The following is a 23856-nucleotide window of genomic DNA, read 5'->3' as shown; positions in this document are numbered from 1 at the left end:
AAGAGAATATTTGAGTTACGAGTTTGGTCTTCATTTGAAACAATGCGGAATAGTTTCGCAACTCACGCCACCTGGAACACCACAGCATAATGGTGTGTCCGAACGTCATAACCGTACTTTATTGGATATAGTGCAATCTATGATGTTTCTTACCGATTTACCACTATAGTTTTGTGGTTATGCATTAGAGACAGCTGCATTCACGTAAAAAGGGCACCATCTAAATTCGTTTGAGACGACACCGTATGAACTATGGTTTGGCAAGAAACCAAAGTTGTCATTTCTTAAAGTTTGGGGTTGCGATGCTTATAAGAAAAGTTTCATCCTGAGAAGCTCAAACCCAAATCGGAGAAATGTTTCTTCATAGGATACCCAAAGGAGACAGTTGGGTACACCTTCTATCACAGATCCGAAGGCAAGATATTTGTTGCTAAGAATGGATCCTTTCTAGAGAAGGAGTTTCACTCGAAAGAAGTGAGTGGGAGGAAAGTAGAACTTGATGAGGTAACTGTACCTGCTCCCTTATTGGAAAGTAGTTCATCACAGAAACCGGTTCCTGTGACATCTACACCAATTAGTGAGGAAGTTAACGATGATGATCATAAAACTTCAGATTAAGTTGTTACTGAACCTCGTAGGTCAACCAGAGTAAGATCCGCACCAGAGTGGTACGGTAATCATGTTTTGGAGGTTATGTTACTAGACCATGACGAACCTACGAACTATGAAGAAGCGATGGTGAGCCCAGATTCCGCGAAATGGCTTGAGGCCATGAAATCTGAGATGGGATCCATGTATGAGAACAAAGTATGGACTTTGGTTGACTTGCCCGTGTTGGGGAACGTAGCAATAATTCAAAATTTTCCTACGTGTCACCAAGACCAATCTAGGAGATGCTAGCAGTGAGAGAGAGGGAGTGCATCTTCATACCCTTGAAGATCGCTAAGCGGAAGCGTTACAAGAACGCGGTTGATGGAGTCGTACTCGCAGCGATTCAAATCGTGGAAGATCCGATCTAGCGCCGAACGGACGGCGCCTTCGCGTTCAACACACGTACAGCCCTGGGACGTCTCCTCCTTCTTGATCCAGCAAGGGGAGAGGAGAAGTTGAGGGAGAACTCTAGCAGCACGACGGCGTGGTGGCAATGGAGCTCGTGGTTCTCCGGCAGAGCTTCGCTAAGCACTACGGAGGAGGATGAGGAGGTGTATGAGGAGGGAGGGCTGCGCTAGGGAAGAGGTGCGGCTGCCCTCCCACCCCTCCACTATATATAGGGGCAAGGGGAGAGGGGGAGGCGCCCTAGGGTTTCCCCTGGGGGCGGCGGCCAAGCAGATTGGTTCTCCCTAGGGAAAATCCTAGGGAGACTTGCCCCCCAAGCCAAGCAGGTGGAGGCTTGCCTCCCAAGCCAGGTGGAGGCGCCCCACCTCCCCAAGTAACGTGGGAAAGGGTGTGGGGGGCGCACCTCCCCTTAGTGGGCTGGTTTGCCCCTTCCCCTTTGGCCCATGAGGCCCTCCAACACTTGCCGGGGCTCCCGAAACACCTTTCGGTCATGCTGGCCATAGCCTGGTACCCCCGGAACACTTCCGGACTCCAATACCCTTCGTCCAATATATCGATCTTCACCGCCGGACCATTCCGAAACTCCTCGTGATGTCCGGGATCTCATCCGGGACTCCGAACAACCTTCGGTAACCACATACTATTTCCCATAACAACTCTAGCGTCACCGAACCTTAAGTGTGTAGACCCTACGGGTTCGGGAACCATGCAGACATGACCGAGACACCTCTCCGGCCAATAACCAATAGCGGGATCTGGATACCCATATTGGCTCCGACATGTTCCACGATGATCTCATCGGATGAACCACGATGTCGGGGATTCAATCAATCCCGTATTCAATTCCCTTTGTCAATCGGTATGTTACTTGCCCGAGATTCGATCGTCGGTATCCCAATACCTCGTTCAATCTCGTTACCGGCAAGTCACTTTACTCGTTCCGTAACGCATGATCCCGTGGCTAACTCATTAGTCACATTGAGCTCATTATGATGATGCATTACCGAGTGGGCCCAGAGATACCTCTCCGTCATACGGAGTGACAAATCCCAGTCTCGATTCGTGCCAGCCCAACAGACACTTTTGGAGATACCTGTAGTGCACCTTTATAGCCACCCAGTTACGTTGTGACGTTTGGTACACCCAAAGCATTCCTATGGTATCCAGGAGTTGCACAATCTCATGGTCTAAGGAAACGATACTTGACATTAGAAAAGCTCTTAGCAAACGAACTACACGATCTTGTGCTATGCTTAGGATTGGGTCTTGTCCATCACATCATTCTCCTAATGATGTGATCCCGTTATCAATGACATCCAATGTCCATGGTCAGGAAACCATAACCATCTATTGATCAACGAGCTAGTCAGCTAGAGGCTTACTAGGGACATGTTGTGGTCTATGTATTCACACATGTATTACGGTTTTGAGTTAATACAATTATAGCATGAACAATAGAAAATTATCATGAACAAGGAAATACAATAATAACCATTTTATTATTGCCTCTAGGGCATATTTCCAACAGTCTCCCACTTGCACTAGAGTCAATAATCTAGTTCACATCACTATGTGATTGTAATGAATCCAACACCCATGGGGTTTGTTCATATCTCGCTTGTGAGAGAGGTTACTAGTCAACGGGTCTGAACCTTTCAGATCCGTGTGTGCTTTACAAATCTCTATGTCATCTTGTAGATGCAGCTACCACGCGCTACTTGGAGCTATTCCAAATAACTGCTCTACTATACGAATCCGGTTTACTACTCAGAGTCATCCGGATAGTGTCAAAGTTTGCATCGACGCAACCCTTTACGACGAACTCTTTCACCACCTCCATAATCGAGAAAATTCCTTAGTCCACTAGTTACTAAGGATAAGTTCGACCGCTATCATGTGATCCATTCTTGGATCACTCTTGTACCCCTTGACTGACTCATGGCAAGGTACACTTCAGGTGCGGTACACAGCATAGCATACTGTAGAACCTACGTCTAAAGCATAGGGGACGACCTTCGTCCTTTCTCTCTCTTCTGCCGTGGTCAGGTCTTGAGTCTTACTCAATACTCACACCTTGTAACACAGCCAAGAACTCCTTCTTTGCTGATCTATTTTGAACTCCTTCAAAATCCTGTCACGGTATGCATTCATTTGAAAGTACTATTAAGCGTTTTCGATCTATCCTTATAGATCTTGATTCTCAATGTTCAAGTAGCTTAATCCAGGTTTTGCATTGAAAAACACTTTTCAAATAACCCTGTATGTTTTCCAGAAATTCTACATCATTTCTGATCAACAATATGTCAACAACATATACTCATCAGAATTCTATAGTGCTCCCACTCACTTCTTTGGAAATACAAGTTTCTCATAAACTTTGTATAAACCCAAAATCTTTGATCATCTCATCAAAGCGTACATTCCAACTCCAAGATGCTTACTCCAATCCTTAGAAGGATTGCTGGAGCTTTGCATACTTGTTAGCATCTTTCAGGATTGACAAAACCTTCTGGTCCAGATGACTCTAAGTCTCAATCTGGATACATATTGAAAGTGGGAGCTATTAGCTAGAGTAGCTCCGCGCAGAGCATTGTAGACATAGAATTTGCAAAATACTTTCGGATCTGAATGTGACAGACCCGTTGACTAAAATTATCTCACAAGCAAAACATGATCACAACTTAGTACTCTTTGGGTGTTAATCACATAGCAATGTGAACTAGATTACTGACTCTAGTAAACCCTTTGGGTGTTGGTCACATGACGATGTGAACTATGAGTGTTAATCACATGGTGATGTGAACTATTGGTATTAAATCACATGGTGATGTGAACTAGATTATTGACTCTAGTGCAAGTGGGAGACTGAAGGAAATATGCCCTAGAGGCAATAATAAAGTTATTATTTATTTCCTTATATCATGATAAATGTTTATTATTCATGCTAGAATTGTATTAACCGGAAACATAATACATGTGTGAATACATAGACAAACAGAGTGTCACTAGTATGCCTCTACTTGACTAGCTCGTTGATCAAAGATGGTTATGTTTCCTAGCCATTGACATGAGTTGTCATTTGATTAACGGGATCACATCATTAGGAGAATGATGTGATTGACTTGACCCATTCCGTCAGCTTAGCCCTCGATCGTTTAGTATGTTGCTATTGCTTTCTTCATGACTTATACATGTTCCTATGATTATGAGATTATGCAACTCCCGTGTACCGGAGGAACACTTTGTGTACTACCAAACATCACAACGTAACTAGGTGATTATAAAGGTGCTCTACAGGTGTCTCCGAAGGTACTTGTTGGGTTGGCGTATTTCGAGAGATTTGTCACTCCGATTGTCGGAGAGGTATCTCTGGGCCCTCTCGGTAATACACATCACTTAATCCTTGCAAGCATTGCAACTAATGAGTTTGTTGCGAGATGATGTATTACAGAACGAGTAAAGAGACTTGCCGATAATGAGATTGAACTAGGTATTGAGATACCGACGATCGAATCTCGGGCAAGTAACATACCGATGACAAAGGGAACAACGTATGTTGTTATGCGGTCTGACCGATAAAGATCTTCGTAGAATATGTGGGAGCCAATATGAGCATCCAGGTTCCGCTATTGGTTATTGACCGGAGACATGTCTCGGTCATGTCTACATAGTTCTCGAACCCGTAGGGTCCGCACGCTTAACGTTTCGATGACAGTTATATTATGAGTTTATATGTTTTGATGTACCGAAGGTTGTTCGGAGTCCCGGATGTGATCACGGACATGACGAGGAGTCTCGAAATGGTCGAGACATGAAGATTGATATATTGGAAGCCTATGTTTGGATATCGGAAGTGTTCCGGGTGAAATCGGGATTTTACCGGAGTACCGGGAGGTTACCGGAACCCCCCGGCAACATAATGGGCCTTAATGGGCCTAGGTGGAAGAGAGGAGAGGCGGCTAGGGCTGGGCCGCGCGCCCCTCCCCCTAGTCCGAATAGGACAAGGAGAAGGGGCGGCGCCCCCTTCCTTCTTCTCCCTCTCCTCTTTCCCCCTCCCAAGTCCTAATCCAACTAGGAAAACGGGGGAGTCCTACTCCCGATGGGAGTAGGACTCCTCCTGGCGCGCCCCAAGGCTGGCCGCACCTCCCCCCTTTGATCCTTTATATACGGGGGCAGGGGGCACCCCATAGACACAACAATTGATCTCTTAGCCGTGTGCGGTGCCCCCCTCCACCATAATCCACCTCGATAATATCGTAGCGGTGCTTAGGTGAAGCCCTGCGTCGGTAGAACATCTTCATCGTCACCACGCCGTCGTGCTGACGGAACTCTCCCTCAAAGCTTGGCTGGATCGGAGTTCGAGTGACGTCATCGAGCTGAACGTGTGCTGAACTCGGAGGTGCCGTACGTTCGGTACTTGGATCGGTCGGATCGTGAAGACGTACGACTACATCAACCGCGTTGTGCTAACTCTTCCGCTTTCGGTCTATGAGGGTACGTGGACAACACTCTCCCCTCTCGTTGATGTGCATCACCATGATCTTGCGTGAGCGTAGAATTTTTTTGAAATTACTACGTTCCCCAACATAGCACCTGATGCTGTCCAATCTTTTTTGAAGTTTCCTGACCATGCGTGCCAGACAGCCAAAGCAGTGAAGGGACCCCAAAGCCGATGCAATCCCCTGGAGCCCTGACTTGTGTTGGATTCCCCGCCAGGTATCACGTACTAGACGATCATAATCCGAATGCGTCTGCCATACGTTCTCATAACGAAACTGTTTCTTGGCCCGTGCCCCGTATGACAGTGTATCCTTGACTTCAGCTACGACAAAACAGTGATCAGACTCAACAGAGGGGAGGTGTCTGATCCGTATATGTTGGAAAAGTTGCTGAAAATCCTCGTTCGTGAAAGCTCGGTCTAGGTGTGCCTTTACATTTGCTTCTCCTCCTTGCTGATTGTCCCAAGTGTAAGGCGTACCTGACCAGCCTAAATCTTGCACGGAAACCTCGTCCATAACAGTCCGAAACGCTCTCATATGTGGTTCCGACCTCGCTCTTCTGCTAAAGTGCTCGGATGCATACAGAGTTTCGTTGAAATCCCCCATACACAACCAAGCTGCATGGGGTATAGCAAAGAGAGTGTGCAGGAGCAGCCAGCTTTCACCACGATCTGATGCTCTCGGCGCCCCGTAAAAACCAGTGAACCTCCAAACCGATAAATTCTGATTATTGCTATGAATCACCACATCAATGTGACATTTGCTAAAAAATTTCAACTCAACATTCACATCACGTGACCAGAAAAGACCAATGCCGCCGCTAAGGCCGACACTGTCGACTGCAAAAGAACCTCCAAAACCGAGAGAATACTTCAATGCCTCAACTCTTTTTGCTTGAATTTTCGCTTCCATTACAAAGAGGAGGGTGGGTCCTTCCAGCTTCACTATACTGCGAAGCTCACGAACTGCCTCGGGGTTCCCAAGCCCCCGGCAGTTCCAGCTCAAGCATGTCATTGTGTCGGGCAGGACCGCGGCGCGGTCTCTGCCGAATTTTCAGGAGTGGGCTTCTTTTTCTTGGGATCCCGTATGAATTCATCACCTTCCACTTCATTACTAGCAGAAGTCTCACCATCCTTGCCAACAGTTTCAACTCCATTGGCTGTACTCGGTCCCCCATCTGTGAGCAGCAAGGTTTTCGTCACCGGTCTGTAGACTTGATTCGGAGCATCTTTCCTCTTTGATGGTTGCCTGTGCTTGATCGGGGAAACAACTTCTTCTCCCGGCTCCTTGTTGGTGCTTGAGTTTCTATTCATTGGCTTGCTGTTGGCACCCGTCTTTGGATCCTTAGAAGAATTTTCACTACTCGGTGGCTTCCGACACTCGTCAGGAGCTCGTAGTTTTGGACCAAACGGGAGCTCACCGTTCTCATCCCTGGAACCAGGAGTTGGGCAATACAGCTCCGAGTGCCCTAGTCTACCACAGGAGAAGCAGAAGTAGGGTATATTTTCATACTGGATATCATACATACACTACAGGAATCAGCTATTTTGCCGTCTGCCACGGCGGACGGCAAAGGCATGAACGGCGGACAGCAAAGGCCTTTGCCGTCAGCTGCGGACGGCAAAAGGCTCCGGCAAAGTAGGCTACGGTAAAGAGCTACTTTGCCGTCCGCTTCCTGGCGGCTGACGGCAAATGGCCTTTGCCGTCTGCAGCGGACGGCAAAGAGAGCAGACGGCAATAATTGCGCTGTCAGTTTGTTAAGTGGCTAACGGCAGGCCTTTGCCGTCCGCCGCTGACGGCAAACTTTCTAGTGTCTTTGCCGTCTGCCACTGTAGGCAAACTTTCTACTGTCTTTGCCGTCTGCTACTGTAGGCAAACTTTCTAGTGTCTTTGCCGTCTGCCACTGTAGGCAAACTGACCAAATGGGTCAGCTCCCAGGAAGCACAGTAGGCTGCCACGTGGCTTCTTTGCCGTCTGCGGCTGACGGCAAAGAGCCCGTTGCCGTCGGTGGCAGACGGCAAAGAGCCTGCGTATTGACTCTTTTTTCTGTTTTTTATTAAATCCAACAATTTTCACAGCAAATATATATGACATATATAGATATATTTCACAGGCCTATTTAACAGCAAACATATCACATATATCCAGCACATAAGTTCCATACATTCATACATAAGCAAGTTCCATCCATTCATACATAAGCAAGTTCCATCCATACATATTACATAAGCAAGTTCCATCCATCCATTCATACATAAGCAAGTTCCATCCATACATAAACAAGCACTCCATAGCAAGCTAGCTTCCATGAAGTGAATGAAATCTGCAAAATGGCAAAATAAGAAAGTTAGAAATAGGTGACTAGAATAAGAAGACTAGAACAAGAAGAGTAGAACAAGAAGAAGACTAGAACAAGAAGAGTAGAACAAGAAGAAGAGTGGAACAAGAAGAGTATGTCATTTATGAGCTAACTTACGTGAAATGGATCATATATGAGCTAACTAAGTAGAAATGGGTCGTTTATGAGCTAGCTAAGGTGAAATGGATCATTTATGAGCTAACTTAGTTGAAATGGGTCGTTTATGAGCTAACTAAGGTCAAATGGATCGTTTTTGAGGTAACTAAGGTGAAATGGATCGTTTTTTAGCTAACTTAGGTGAAATGGATCATTTATGAGCTAACTAAGTACATCCACGCACGATCACTCATCTTGACTTTCAGAGCTACTAGACACACAACAAATATATATATATAATTCAGCATGTATATATTCATCAGTTGATCTACTTTGTCAATTTTATTACATCCATGCAACCTACACTCTAATAGGTAATGATAGGTCCTAATCCCACCCGAGTATGTTTAGATTGGGTTCATTTTCCCATGCTATGCTCCGGATCCTACGCAAAATTTCGGCAGCACCTCCCCGCTGTTCTCCTGATACACGTCTCTGCAATAAACAGAGAGGATGTGTACCCGGAGAACAACAGGGGAGGCACTGACGAAACTTATGCGTCAGATCCGGAGCAAAGCATATGGGAAAACGAACCCAATCTAAACATACTCGGGCTGTCCATGGATAGCGTTGGACAATTCGAAAGAATCAAGGTTATAAATATGCAAATGCATGCATATTTATAACTATGACGCTTTTGAACGGGAGACACATATTGGTTACGCATACTGATGATTCAAGACACATATATAGCTAGCTATCAAGTTTCATCGGCACGAACACCGGAACAGAGCAAATAATTAACGGGGGAGGAGGACATGTCATTTGTGCTCACCCACGAACGAAGGGGCAGAGCTCGTCAAACGCACGACGAGGTCGTCGACCACCAAACCTCGCAGCGATGAAACAACTGCACATTTAAATCTACCCGATCAACACAATTATATATGATGTTTTCATAACAAAATCAAAAAATATATGACCTAACTAATAATTCACAAATATATGACCCCATCGGCCTCTGCAAGGCCAAAGAACACCTTTTCGGGAGGTGTCGGGGGTCGGGGTGTCGTGTCGGTGTCGGGGTACCGTGTCGGGGTGCTGTTTCGGGGTCGGGGGGTCGAGGTGTCGTGTCGGGGTCAGGGGGTTAGGGGGTCGGGTGTCGGGGTGGAGTCGGGGTCGGGTGTCGGGGTGTGGTGTCGGGGTTGGGGGGTCAGGGGGTCGGGGTGTCGGGGTGTCGTGTCAGGGGGTCAGGGGGTCGGGGGGTCGGGGGTCGGGGTGTCGTGTCGGGGTCGGGGTGTCGGGGTGTGGTGTCGGAGTCGGGGTGTCGGGGTCAGGGGGTCAGGGTGTCGTGTCGGGGTCGGGGTGTGGTGTCGGGGTCGGGGTGTCGGCGGGTGGGGTGGGGGCAGAGGGGTCTTCTTCTTTCTTTCAATTCTTCTTCTTCTTCTTTCCTTTCTTCTTCTTCTTCTTTCATCTTTTTTCTACCTTTTTACTTCTTTTCGTTTCTTCCTTTCTTCTTCTTCTACTTCTTCTACTTCTTTTCTTCTTCTTCTTTTTACATCTTTTTTGTACTTCTTTTCTTTTCTTCCTTTCTTCTTCTTCTTCTACTTCTTTTCTTCTTTTTCTTTTTTCATCTTTTTTCTACTTCTTCTCTTTTCTTCTTCTTCTACTTCTTCTACTACTTCTACTTCTTCTCATTCTTTTCTAACACTAACACTAACACAATCTAGCACTAACAATTAAACAGAAAAAATGAAAAAACAGAAGAAAAAAAAAGCACTAGTCCCTCACCGGAGCAATGGGACGGTCGGCGGGGGCGGTGGCGGGGGGGCGCCGCCGGGCGGCGGGGGAGGCGCCGGGCGGCGGGTGGCGGGGCGACGGGGCGTCGGGGGCGGCGCCGGGCGGCGGGTGGGGTGGGGGCGGAGGGGTGGGGGCGACGGGGCGGAGGGGGCGACGGGGCGGCGGGTGGCGGGGCGACGGGGCGGCGGCGGGCGGCGGGGGGCGGGGGCGGCGGCGGCGGCGGTGGGGTGGGATGTGGTGGCGGGGCGCGTCGGGGAGGAGAGAGGGAGAGAAGAGAGAGTAACGGGCGGGGGGGTAGGGGCCGTTAGTTAGTCTCCTCTTTGCCGTCCGCCTTTATGTCTCTTTGCCGTCTGCTAGGTGGGGCGTTAAGTTTTTCTAAACGGGCGGGGGGGTGGGGGCCACCTCTCTCTTTGCCGTCAGCCAGCGGACGGCAAAGATTCTTTGCTGTCTGCTGGCTGACGGCAAAGAGCTGGCAGATGGCAAAGACCTGTTTTGTCGTCTGCCATTTCTTTGTCGTCTGCTTTTGGGTAGCTGAGGGCAAAGAGCTTCTTTGTCATCAGCTAGCAGACGACAAAGAGCTGGCAGATGGCAAATTAGCTGATTCCATTAGTGATATCCACCTTCTTCCTCCTAGCAGAATCTATCAGGATCCAGCGCCTAATCGGCTTAGCAACATCGATGGAAATTCTCGCTCGCAGAAACCCACCATTGTGGTCAAATTTTACCGAAAGAGCGTTCTTGTCAAACTGCTGAGCTATTGGCTTCCACCATGCATCATCACGCAAATTGTATGGCAGGTTAACAACCCATAGCCCATACTTGCAACTTATCGAACTTCACCTCATCCGGCCTCATGCAGTCATCGAATTCCGCTAACACTACTGCGTTCTTGTTGATATGCCAGGGGGATCCGCCCCAAACACGATCCCTATCTCTCTGATTCTCAAACTCTGCCACAAAGATGTTAAATCCAGCAGATCTGAATTGAAGACCCCGTGGATTTCCCCATGCCGACCGCAAGGCGTTGGTGATAGTCTGGATATGGAGTTGATTACGGTGTAGTACCTTACCAGCCAACAACCACTTCACCGGACCTTCCTCGATGTGATCATCAAGTATCAAAGGAGTCGCCTCTTCCTCGGAGATGTCAAGTTTTCCTAGGGCTTCCTCCAGTTGTTTCCTGGCCGCGCGACCCGCGAGTGGATCGTTCTTCGGCACCTCCCCCTCCGCAGAGTTGGATCCTGCCATGCGCAAGGTCTCCCCCCGACGGATCTCTCGCACCGACGATAGATCACCGGACGAAGTCTTGTTTTCACGTCCAAACCCTAATCGCCGCCAGCGTCGCCGGAGGGTTTTAGGGTTAGGGGAAAAAACTTCACTCACTTATCGGGATTTTAACATCCAACATGCTCGAGGCGGACGCGCTCCCTCGTCGCTGGCGTCTTCGGTAGGTACAGGTACTGCATGTTACTACTATCTTCGTCCTAGTTTCTTTGAGTCATATAAATCGATTAATCTTTTTATTCCATATACTCATAACAATTACAGATACACTTATTTGAACCTAAAATCCAAGAAAATAGGAAGTAACTCCTATGACTAAGAGTTACAATGAAATCTTTGACACCTTCGCGGCATCAATCTCTACTTGAAGAAATACTTGAAAGATTTTGGTAAAGAGACTGCAATTACACTGGACAATGATGTTGTCACTCTTTCACCTGCACGAACATTACTACTAATGGTTTTTGAAGGCGCCTGAGTCGCCCATCTAAAAAGATGGGAAACCTTGATTGATGAACGTCTTGGGCCGAGGATGATCCCCTAGAAGTGCAGGCCGTTGAATCACTATATTTTCATCATGGTGTCGATGAAAGATTTCACCTCCACAAAGAATCAGATCAATAAGAAAGCTTAACACAACAACCTAAACTCAACAGATCCGAATAATTGGATCTGTGAGGATAGAAACTCTCTAACCTCATGGCACCGCCAAAAGAACGAGAGAAAATTTATTTTCACAAAACTATGATGATCACTAGATGTTGACGAAGAACACATAGCTCTTGTAGATCCAAGCCCCCCCCCCCCCCCTTCTCAGTGCCAAGATGGCAGCCGGAGGCGAGGGGACCTAATAATCTCAGGCGGCAGCGGCGGAGACTACAGTACAACACGATCGAGATAAATAAAGGTTAAATCGATTAATCGAGGAGGATTGTGTGCAGTCGGTACAGTGATCGGCAACAAGCCCGACCTCCTGTGAGGCCGAGGGGCTGTTTGGATTTGGCTTGTGCTGGCCCTGCCAATATTGGCGACCAATTTCGACACCCACTGTTGGCTAAATGGTTGGCATCGAATAGAACTAGGAGAGCTGAGGAGGGCAGGGTGCACCTAAGCCAAAAAGTTGGCAAGGCGTCCCATGGATTCCATCCAAACAACCCCTGAGTCAACGAGGACAAGACATGTTAGTCGGAGCGGTCAGCGATGCACTTTGAACCTGCTAGTAACTAAAATTCTCACTAGAAATACATGGAAGTACCAACACCTACATATAGTTAACTAAACACAAGAGATCATCAAGCATCAATCCCTGATGATCTAAAAGAGACCATGAAGTCAATTTTGGAGTAGAGAGAAATAAGCCACGGATTAAAATTAAAAAAAGGCTGAAGAGAGAAATAAGCCATGGACTAAAATGAAAAAAACTAAAGAGAGATAAGCCACGGACGAAAATGAGAAGAACTTGAAAATTTTGCGCCCATGAAGTCAATTTTGGAGTAGAGAGAAATAAGCCACGGACGAAAAAAAGCTGAAGAGAGAAATAATCCACAGACTAAAATGAAAAGAAAACTGAAGAGAGATAAGCCACGGTCGAAAGTGGAAAAAAACTTGAAAATTTTGCGACGCCTAGGAGATTCGAACTCTCGCACTTTGAAACCGAGTCAACGAGGACAAGACGTGTTATTCGAAGCGGTCACCAGCGCACTTTGAACCTGCTAGTAAAAATATAACTAAAATTCTCACTAGAAATACATGGAAGTACCAACACCTACATATAGTCAATTAAACACAAGAGATCATCAAGCATCAATCCCTGATGATCTGAAAAGAGACCATAAAGTCAATTTTGGAGTAGAGAGAAAAAAGCCACAGATTAACAAGAAAAAAAAGATGAAGACAGAAATAAGACACAGACTAAAAAAAAGAGCTGAAGACAGAAATAGGCCACGGTCTAAAATGAAAAAAAAAAATATAGAGAGATAAGCCACGGACGAAAATGAGAAGAACTTGAAAAATTTATGCCCATGAAGTCAATTTTGGAGTCAATTTTGGAGTAGAGAGAAATAAGCCACTGACTAAAATAAAAAAACTAAAGAGAGAAATAATGCACGGACTAAAATGAAAAGAAAACCGAAGAGAGATAAGCCACGGACGAAAATGAAAAAAAAACTTGAAAATAAGCCACGGATTAACATGAAAAAAAAAGATGAAAAGAGAAATAAGCCACAGACTAAAAAGAAAAAAAATACTGAAGAGAGAAATAAGCCACGGTCTAAAATGAAAAAGAAAACTAAAGAGAGATAAGCCACAGACGAAAATGAGAAGACCTTGAAAATTTTACGCCCATGAAGTCAATTTTGGAGTAGAGAGAAATAAGCCACGGACTGAAAAAAAAAACTGAAGAGAGAAATAATCTACGGACTAAAATGAAAAGAAAACTGAAGATAGATAAGCCATGGACGAAAATGAAAAAAAAATCAAAAATATTGCGACGCCTGAGAGATTCGAACTCTCGCGGGGAACCCCCATGTACTTAGCAGGCACACGCCTTAACCACTCGGCCAAAGCGTCGCTTGTTATCCTAGAACCTACTTTTCCTCTGAAAAAGGGATGTGATACCTAAACCGGACCCGCTCCCTGAAATCCCACCACCAGCCGAGGTCCCAAGAAACAGCAGTCAGACCATGGACGGCGGCGGAGGCGTGAGGCCAACGCTCCCGTCCGCGGCGGCGGGAGGAGCCTCCGGCCCGGACGAGCCTCGCGACGCGCGCGTGGTGCGGGAGCTCCTCCGCTCGATAGGGCTGGGCGAGGGCGAGTACGAGCCGCGCGTCGTGCACCAGTTCCTGGACCTGGCGTACCGCTACGTCGGCGACGTGCTCGGCGACGCCCAGGTCTACGCCGACCACGCGGCCAAGCCCCAGCTCGACGCCGACGACGTCCGCCTCGCCATCCAGGCCAAGGTCAACTTCTCCTTCTCCCAGCCGCCGCCACGCGAGGTACGTTTTTTTTCCTTTTATTGTAGGAATTTTGGAGTACCATCAATCTCACCAAAATCCCTAGAGTATATCTTCGTTAGATTCGGACAAATTACTAGGTTTCGTAGCCTCATTTAGTTGGTGAATGACGAGGATAAGGGGCCACTTTAAATTCTAGATCGGGGACCGGCTTTCCTGTGAACCTATCAGATTCGGAGGGAGTAATGTTGTGGACTCCAATTGGGAAAAGTACAAGCACAGTAGAGGATGCGCCGATGTGTCGCAGAAGAAACAATCTCAATACAACAAATGATGTGTGCTGTTCAGATTTCAGTTCATATATGGTTCTTGGCTGAGAGATTATTTTGGGGAAATGTAAATTTCAAATAAGGGCCAGCTTATCGATTAAATGAATGCATTCCACAATAAGAACACATCAATCAAAGTTTCAGACATGGTGGTTAGAAGCAGCCATCTGCAACCAAGGAATTGCGGTTTTGAGTCCTTCAGCTCACGAAATGTCATTTTGTCTACACTCGTAGCCATCCAGGGTACCAGCATATCAGTCAGTGTTATACTGAAATTTCAGGAAAATATATGAGGGAATGTGGGATTCGAACCCAGAACGTCTCGAGTAGAACTCTCAAGTCTCAACCCTACCGCTAGGGCCAAGATGAGTCCTGTATCCTTCAGGAAGTTGGAACCGACCAAACTTTTGCCAATTTGGTGGGCAACCGGGGAGTGCCGAGATTTAAATCCCTGGGTGAAGCTCGTAGCAAATGATGCAAGGATAGTTAAGTTGGGGCAGAAGATCGACCTCCAATTTAGTCCATGTCTTGTTAGGAATGTTCAGCTGAGCCCATATCTTGTTTGGAAAGTTGGATGCTTATCTGCTTAAGGGTCCAAAATCTTAGAATCATGTGCAACTATTTCCATACACACAATGCAACCTTAATGCAGAGATGCTGCTGGTAATGTAGCAGCCTCCTGACTGTTGGAACTGGAAACAAGACTACTCAGTTTCTTGATGAGGCTTTACTTATACTATGTACATTATCCATAACTTTCGCTATATTTGGACACTCTTCATGGGATGGGTTATGCCGAATAATCACATAGAAGGGAGATCATCTGTTAGAGCCTCTTCGCTGAAGGGTATGCCTGAGGCCAGGAGGCGCTAGAGGGCTGACGAGGATGCACTGTAGCCAGCGCAGATCAGAAAGGTAACTGGGTAGTTGGGAATAGAAATCAGGGGAAGACTTCTCGATTAAATGAATGCATTCCTACATCAACCAAAGCTTCAGACATGGTGGTTAGAAGCTACTATCCGCAACGGCAGAGATTGCGGTTTTGAGTAACTGAGCTTACAAAATGTTGTTTTATGTACACTTGTAGCCATTCGAGGGACCAGCATATTAGTCAGTGTTATACTGAAATTATAAGGAAAATTTATGAGGGGAATGTGGGATTCAAACCCAGAGTCATCTCAAGTAGTACTCTACCACTCTACCACCGGGACTAAGATGACTCCTTTATCCTTTAGGAAGTTCGAACCGACCGAACTTCTGCCAGTTTGGTGGGTAACCAGGGAGTGGCGGCATTTAAAGGTGCAGATAGTAGCAGATGATGCAAGGACAGTCCAGTTGGGGCAGAAGACTGACATTCAGTTTAGTCCATGCCTTTTTAGGAATCTTCAGCTGAGCCCATGTCTTGTTAGGAATGTTTAGCTGAGCCCATGTCTTGTTAGGAATGTTCAGCTGAGTCCATGTCTTGTTTGGAAAGTTGAACGCTTATCTGCTTAAGGGTCCAAAATCTTAGAATCATGTGCAACTAGTTCCATATACACAATCTAACCTTTGAAAACCAAGGAAGAAGTAAATAACCTCTGCTGTTAGCGCAGATACCCTGCTGGTACTGTAAGCAGCCGCATTTACTGTTGGACTTGGAAATAAGAATACTCGTTGTCTTTATTAGTTGGCTTTACTCTTTAGATATATTATGTGTACAAACATCGTATGATTCTTAATGTGTATGAGGCTGGCACGTGAAGATATACCTAATGTTATGAATCATATTAGATACTCCCTCCGATCCATATTAATTGTCACAGCTTTAGAACAACTTTAGTATAAAATTGTACTAAAGCTGCGACAATTAATTTGGATCGGAAGGAGTAGTACAAAGATCTTAGGGTCATGCACAAGTGCACTCACTTGCATGTTAGCTGCTAAGTGCAACTAAAGAATATCTTGCGTAGATAAAGGCTATGAACAACTTTGTGGTTATGCTTTGAAGTTAAGTGCTTGTTTAATGTTGTTTAATGTTTTATCAGAATCCTCGAAATTTAAAGCTGACACAAAGTAGTCTATAATTATATGCCTAGGTGGATGATAAGTCATTCCCCACATAACATTCCGTAATGACGCTTAGCTGCCAATTCACTGATACACTGGTGCCCCCACTCCCACCCCTCCAATTCTTTGGGAACAGGCTACGTATGGTAGAAAACAATGTTTTGAAATACATAGCTAGACTTTTATGGAAACACGAAACAAACAGGGTATGATTCTTATTTGTGTATGAGGCTGGCATCTGAAGATATAGGTAAAATGTTGATGAATCATATTAGTAGTACAAAGATATTGGAGATTGAGGGTCATGCACAAGTATACTCCCTTGCATGTTAGCTGCCAGTGCCTTCAACTAAAGAAGATGTTGCGTTGATAAAGGCTATGAGCAACTCATGTGGTTATGCTTTGAAGTCAAATGCTTGTTTTATGTTTAATCAGATCCCTGGAAATTCAAGTTGACACGAAATACTATGCATAGGTTGATGACAAGTCATTTTTCTGATGTCACACAGGTTCTACTCGAGTTGGCACGCAGCCGGAACAAGATCCCGCTGCCCAAGTCTACAGCTCCACCCGGCTCGATTCCCTTGCCACCCGAACAGGACACATTGTTGAGTGAAAACTACCAACTACTACCTGCATTGAAGCCGCCAACTCAGACTGAGGAAGCAGAAGATGACAATGAGGGAGCCGGCGCAAGCCCTACCAATCCTAACCCAAACTATCCTCAGGATCAGAGGGGCAGCGAGCAACACCAGCCTCAGAGCCAGAGGGGGGTTTCTTTCCAGCTGAACGCCGCAGCTGCAAAACGTTCTCTAGTGACAATTGATCAGTTGAACATGGGCTAACTAACTGTAGATCGTTGGCTGGTTCCTAGTGCTTGCTCCCGCAAGCCTGCTTGCTCACGCTTGTGTAGCTGCTGGGATGACCCTCCTATTTCACCATGAAAAAAATGCTGATTGTTGAGGAAAGGGAGCAGCCTTGCATGTAGTGTAAGTTGTAGCCGTGCACCTCTCTGGTTAATTCATTCCTGTCCATTATTTGTCAACTTATGGATTTTGTTGAACTTATCTGTCCCGTCGTTGTTTCTGACTGCGAAATCGGTGTTCGTACTGCGACTGTTCATGCTTTTGATGGCATGTAGCACATACGTATTTGGTTGGTTAAAATGAGGACCTAAACATGTAGAGATAAATATCTTTTGTGCGTTCAGTATGGAACACTTGATAAATAAATTAAAAATACAACAAAGCCTGTCTAGCTCAGTTGGTAGAGCGCAAGGCTCTTAACCTTGTGGTCGTGGGTTCGAGCCCCACGGTGGGCGCTTTATTTTTCTTTCTACTCTTGAGGAATCCAGTTTTCATAGGCAGTGCATGAATGAATGATGATGGATGGCCATTGCATTGCAAATAGCCCATGGTTGCTTTGAGATTCATTTTATTTTGCTTGTTGTCCAAATTTATCTCGTTCCAAAATGCTTTGCTCGGTTTTTGTCTTGTTTCAACTTGTATCACCATGCTACGTCGTGGTTGCTTTGAGATTCATTTTACTTTGCTGGTTGTTGCCCAAATTTATCTCGTTCCAAAATGCTTTGCTGGGTTTTTGTCTTGTTTTTCACCGTAGCACCATGCTACGTCGTGTAACAATAAAAAGAATACATTTTTTGTGGATCAGATTTTTTTTTTTTTGAGAATCTGTGGATCAGATTTGTTGATATACGATGATACACAATGAAACATTAAAGGACACTTTGGAACAAGAAGAAAAACCTAATGTAACACTTAGAAACAAGACACAATCTAAAAACAATCACACAATTAACGTTAGTCTAGAAGTAAAAATGGATGGTGGATCCATGCATGGAATATACCGTACACAGTAGAATTGTTTTTCTCTAAACATACCTTTTCAATGAAATAATTCAGGTGATGAAACTCATCTTTCTCTTCCTCTTGTTAGAGCATCTCTAGACTCCAGTCGACACCCCCCTCCCGGTTGCCCAAATTATATGTGAGACATGAATTTTTTATTTTTAAAAACTTTATCGAAAAATGAATTTTCTTTTTAAAGAATGAACACCCATCTGTGAGATCTCACATTTTCTTTAGTCCCTCAAAAAGTAACTTTTCACTACACAAAACTTTCCCCTCTCACTCATTTTTCTCTAAGAAGAGCACTTCTCAATAAAAAAGGGGGAGATCGCTCCCTCCCGCATTCATGGCCTGGCAACCGTCGCGCTAACCGATTGGCCTAGCTCTGACTATAACCACCCCCAACCATAATCCACACCGCCACTCATCCATTTTCGTCGTCGACGCTTGGCCACTACCGCCTCCCGAGGCCCGCGCCATTGCCTCCCTATGCGGCTCACCGCCTTCACCTTCAGCTCCCGCTATTGTCTCATCTTGTCGCCTCCTTCACCGAGCACCCGCACCGCCGATCATGTCTCGCCGCTGCCGAAGTACAGCGACGTGAGGCTCCGGTCGTGGGGCAAGTGGGCGATGATCCGTAACCCAGATGTGCGGCACAAGTGTGCCTCGGCATGCTCGCCGTCATGGAGGAGGTCGCGTGCGCCTGCGTCGACGTCGCCAAGCTTTGCTTCTTCGAGAGATGGGCGAAGGTAAAAATCCTCTCCGACGCCGCCACCGTGATCGCACCTCCCAGGCCAAAGGAGGAGTATAGCTCGACCAAGCGTGCCAATCAGGAGCTGCCTTCAGGGCCGCGCTCCCCGCCGAGAATTGCACGTTCTTCCTTCTTTGAGTTCATGGACAATGCGCACGATCGAGAGCGCCGCAAAATCGCCCACCTCGAGGCCGAGCCTGAGGAGATGTACAAGGAGCTTGTCGATTGCAAGGAGAAGGACAACTCGATGTCATAGCGTCGGCTCACCACCAACGACTAGGAGGACGGCCCCTCTGGCGGAGGGTGATCCACATCTCCTCCTCCGACGAGGAGTACAACTCCTCTTTTTTTTAGAAATGGAGGATGACCCCCGGCCTCTGCATCTGGGAGATGCATACGGCCACTTTATTAATTATTCTCGAGGACCTTACAAAGTATTACAGACAATATTCCTGAATCCACCATCTCGGCACACATATGCCGCTACTCTTATCCATATGATGAAGGGATGCTAGTTGGGCCACTACCCAAACCACTCACCTAAACCTAACATCAAAAGCCGGCAGCCCCAGCCGAGCCACATACCGGGTCTGGGGCACAATCCGGTCAGACACACTCTTGTATCGTCGCAGCCATCTTCCACAGGTCCGTCTTCAGAATATATTGAGTCTTCTACCTTGTGAAGGCCACTCCGCCATCGACGTCACCATGACGCCAGACAGCTACCTCCTCCTGCGCGAATCCATCTCCGCGCATCGGGCGCCAAGTCTCCACTGCACCACGCCGCCGAGACCTGCTGCCATCAATGTTTAAGATGAAGCACCGCTCCACCAAAGAAGCCGCCCACTGGTCCCTCGATCCCGTGGGCACCTCCAAGACTGGCGCCCCCGAGAGGAAACGACACAAAATAGCGCCGCCGTCATCCGATCTACTGATCTAGGGTTTCCCCCGGAGATACCAAAGCACCAGCCCTGCCGCCAGCCCTCCCGCCAGCCCTGCCGCCAAAGCACCAGCAGCCGCGCCGCCAGGATGCAGCCACCGCGGCACTGCCAGCCATCCCCGCCGCCGCATCCAGGAAAGGACGCGGTGCTCAGATCTGGCCGCCTGCCCCGGCCGACCGCGACCCCCCACCATGCGCCGGGGCCAGCCCGACGACACCGCCGAGGACAGCCGCTGCACCCGGCCGCCGGACCTCGTAGATCGGCGCGCGCAGCCGCCACATCCAGCGAGGAGGGAAGGATAAGAAAGGAGGGCGCCCAGGAAGAAGCCCCGCCGCCGCCCTCACTGGAGCCCGCCCGGCTTCGCCGGCGGAGCGCCTCCGGCAGCGGCGAGACGGGAAGGGGTGAGGGGAAGGCCCGGCGGCGTGCGAGGGGAGTCGCCCCCCGAGTCGCCAGAAGAGGGCGACGCGGGGGTGGGCTAGAGTGAAAGGTTGGAACAAAAAAAAAATTAAGTTAGATGTCTGTGTAGTGTTAGCAGGTGGTGGACTGTTTAATTAAGTTATGGATGATGTTAATATGCTAATGTTGTTTAATTATGCAATAAAGTAGTTTAAACTTGTGTTTGAAATGAACTCGTGTGCAAAAAATTGTGTTTTTTTAGGGGTCAAGTTTTGACGGATCTGCTAACAAAAGTTTAATCAAACGTAAGCAACTAAAGGCTGAGTGATAGACTGATGGATTCAAGTTTTGATGGATTCGGCTCTTAGAAGTCTTCGACTCCATGGCGTACACGCAGCAAAAAACAGATTAGGATGCTTAAACTCCGCATAATTAGTGCATATACTCCTACTTGTGTACTAACAGTAACAGATACGGATGTTTCCTTCTCCGTACCCGTTTCCAAATTAGAAATGAGCCTTGTGTGCATGAAAACATATTGACAAATGAAATGTAAAACAGCAGAGCCCGTCTAGCTCAGTTGGTAGAGCGCAAGGCTCTTAACCTTAACCTTGTGGTCGTGGGTTCGAGCCCCACGGTGGGCGACCTATTTTTTTTCTTCCTCCGCGTCACTGTTGGTGCGTGCCATGATACTGCGTGTCAACCACTGTTGTACGAGAGCCAGTGTGCAAGTCAGCATGTGCGACCTCTCATCGCACATCCAATGTCCATCTCCGTCGACTGCACGGCGACCCAGTTTGCTGCTTGCTCATAGTTAAACTGGTATGGCGTGTCAACCCACCCGCAGGTTAGGGAAACCATGCATGCTACTATCTGATTAAGGTTAGAGAAACCAATAGCCATGCTCTATCTGCTGAAGGTTGGCTTCGATGAACGAGTACTACGCATTGACCTGCTGACACATCGCGCCGGCTAGGAGCCTTCCCTGCAAAAGCCACCACCAAGCATCTCGAGAACATGGACTAACTATCTTGTTGCAGCGCAGTGAGTTGTGGTTGTATATTGGAGCCCACAGATTACCCTTACCCATCTTAGGTTTCCTCAGTTTTGCCTTCTTGCTTTGGTGTTTTTTTTTGAAGGAAAGGCCATCATGCTTTACTGATTTAAAAAGAGAATTACGTCGTTCACAAGTTTAGAAACCAGACAGCTCGGGCGCTCCTCCGTCCAGCTAAGAGAAATCTTATTACAATAATTGTAATTCGCTAGCACATGCGTATCTTTTTTTTTTCTTCTCAAATACGCTATGGTCAGCGTATCATTGCATTGATAGAAAGGGGAACATACAAGTTAGGCATCGGGGGCACGTACACTACAAGGCGTGCCCGAGATGCACAATGAGCATGGAGTGGGTTGCTCAGCTCAGGTATCAGTCTATGTTACATGGATGATACTACTCAATCCTTTGGCTCCTGCGCAGGCCCAATAAATACATGCGCAGCTTGGTTACAAGAACGTGAGTAATGCCGAAATTTGACCTTCCCGATCAACGAAGAAATATCTACGCATTCGGCGAAAATTACTGCTGCTTCATCCCACCATTTTGCTTGGCCATCGCGTGATTCTATCACAATCGAGGAATCACACTCCGATTCAATCCCAGGGAAGCTAAGTGAGTTTGCAAATGTCAGCCCATCCCCCATCGCAAAGGCCTCGGTGGTGAGCACATTAGCAGCATAGCGTACAAATTTACACTGCGACGCTAGGAACGAGACCTTCTCATCCCTAATTGCAGTTGTCGTAGCACCCACACCTTCACCAATATAAAAAGTGGCATCAAGGAAAATACACAGGAGCTCTTGGGTGCTCCACACCCCTATACGAAAATTAATCGTAAAAAATACATTAAAAAAATCTGAATTTTGGGATACCAAACTTGGGTCACCGATCTACTCCGCGTGAAAATTCGTGAAAAAATACCAAAAAATATATCCGTGGCGAAGGAAATAGTGTTTTTCTACACATTGGAATTTTTTGTCTTTTTTGCCACGAATACGTTTCCTGGTATTTTTTCACGAAATTTCACACGGGGTAGATTGGGAACCCAGGTTTGATATCCCAAAATTCCAGCTTTTTAAAAAAAAATTCTCGGTATTTTTTCGAACGAAATGTTCGTATAAGGGTGCGGAGCACCTGAGAGCTCCAAATCCTCATCCGTGGCATCAACATTTAACTTGGCAAACCTGGGTCCGGCGTCCTCCATCTTTCTTCAGTATTACCCATCATCTTCTCATTAGCCTGGTGAAAATTGTTTGCAATAGCCAGAACCGACATCGGCTATTTAAAAGTAGGAGGTGGCGATCCATCATGTGTGAACTGCCGACGAATCCACCACAGATACCAGCTTCCTACCGCTATGATTTACTTGACATCTAAATTAGGTTTCAGAGGGCCCTGGGCCGTGACCGTCCCGGAGACAATTTTAAGGCAAAATTGCCCCTCCTTACAAGTGGGCCCACTGACCAAAAACCGCCGACATCTTTTCTTGTGTAAGGCCTATGCCATATATTTAGTATCACAAGACCTTACAAATATATACCCTTATAGTCCTCGCAAAAAATATTACGCTTATATTTTATTTTTGTTTACATTTAAGCCGTTAGTGGTATGAAAATCTTATTCCTCTTGCATCCATCAGTAATGCTCCGTGAGCGAAGGCCAATGACACCTCTAAGCATCGGCCTCAATGGATTGAACTTATTTAAATCCAAGAGTTAGAAGCAGTGGTCGGAAAGGCTTTGATGTAGACCAGAAGTGTGACGCCCCCGATTCAATCGTACACTAATCATACACGCAAACGTGTACGATCGAGATCAGGGACTCACGGGAAGATATCACAACACAACTCTAAAATAAAATAAGTCATACAAGCATCATAATACAAGCCAGGGGCCTCGAGGGCTCGAATATAAGTGCTCGATCATAGACGAGTCAGCGGAAGCAACAATATCTGAGTACAGACATAAGTTAAACAAGTTTGCCTTAAGAAGGCTAGCACAAACTGGGATACAGATCGAAAGAGGCGCAGGCCTCCCGCCTGGGATCCTCCTAAACTACTCCTGGTCGTTGTCAGCGGCCTGCACGTAGTAGTAGACACCTCCGGTGTAATAGGAGTCGTCGTCGACGGTGGTGTCTGGCTCCTGGGCTCCAGCATCTGGTTGCGACAACCAGATAGAATGGCAAGGGGGAAAAGAGGGAGGAAAGCAACTGTGAGTACTCATCCAAAGTACTCGCAAGCAAGGATCTACACTACATATGCATGGGTATCTGTGTAAAGGGGCAATATCGGTGGACTGAACTGCAGAATGCCAGAATAAGAGGGGGATAGCTAGTCCTGTCGAAGAATACGCTTCTGGCAGCCTCCATCTTGCAGCATGTAGAAGAGAGTAGATGGTAAGTTCACCAAGTATCATATTATAGCAT

General features: G+C 46.8%; 1 protein-coding gene and 3 non-coding genes across 4 annotated transcripts; 3 read left to right on the top strand and 1 right to left on the bottom strand.

Moving 5' to 3' along the window:
- Window positions 1-13580: 13580 nt before the first annotated feature.
- Window positions 13581-13662, bottom strand: TRNAS-GCU (transfer RNA serine (anticodon GCU)). The gene has a single exon. It is a non-coding gene; the product is annotated as a tRNA-Ser (tRNA).
- Window positions 13663-13710: 48 nt separating this feature from the next.
- On the top strand, window positions 13711-17487 carry LOC123080170 (transcription initiation factor TFIID subunit 9). The gene is made up of 2 exons (XM_044503068.1): window positions 13711-14087; window positions 16930-17487. Exons 1-2 carry the CDS (start codon window positions 13776-13778, stop codon window positions 17263-17265), a joined length of 648 nt encoding a protein of 215 aa, XP_044359003.1. The 5' UTR covers window positions 13711-13775; the 3' UTR covers window positions 17266-17487.
- Window positions 17488-17668: 181 nt separating this feature from the next.
- Window positions 17669-17741, top strand: TRNAK-CUU (transfer RNA lysine (anticodon CUU)). The gene has a single exon. It is a non-coding gene; the product is annotated as a tRNA-Lys (tRNA).
- A 3200-nt stretch (window positions 17742-20941) lies between these two features.
- Window positions 20942-21020, top strand: TRNAK-CUU (transfer RNA lysine (anticodon CUU)). The gene is given in 2 exon segments: window positions 20942-20978; window positions 20985-21020. It is a non-coding gene; the product is annotated as a tRNA-Lys (tRNA).
- Window positions 21021-23856: the final 2836 nt, after the last annotated feature.

Source organism: Triticum aestivum, chromosome 3D (genome assembly GCF_018294505.1).
Source record: "Triticum aestivum cultivar Chinese Spring chromosome 3D, IWGSC CS RefSeq v2.1, whole genome shotgun sequence".
Classification (NCBI taxonomy): domain Eukaryota; kingdom Viridiplantae; phylum Streptophyta; class Magnoliopsida; order Poales; family Poaceae; genus Triticum; species Triticum aestivum.
This window is presented reverse-complemented; position numbering and strand designations above follow the sequence as displayed.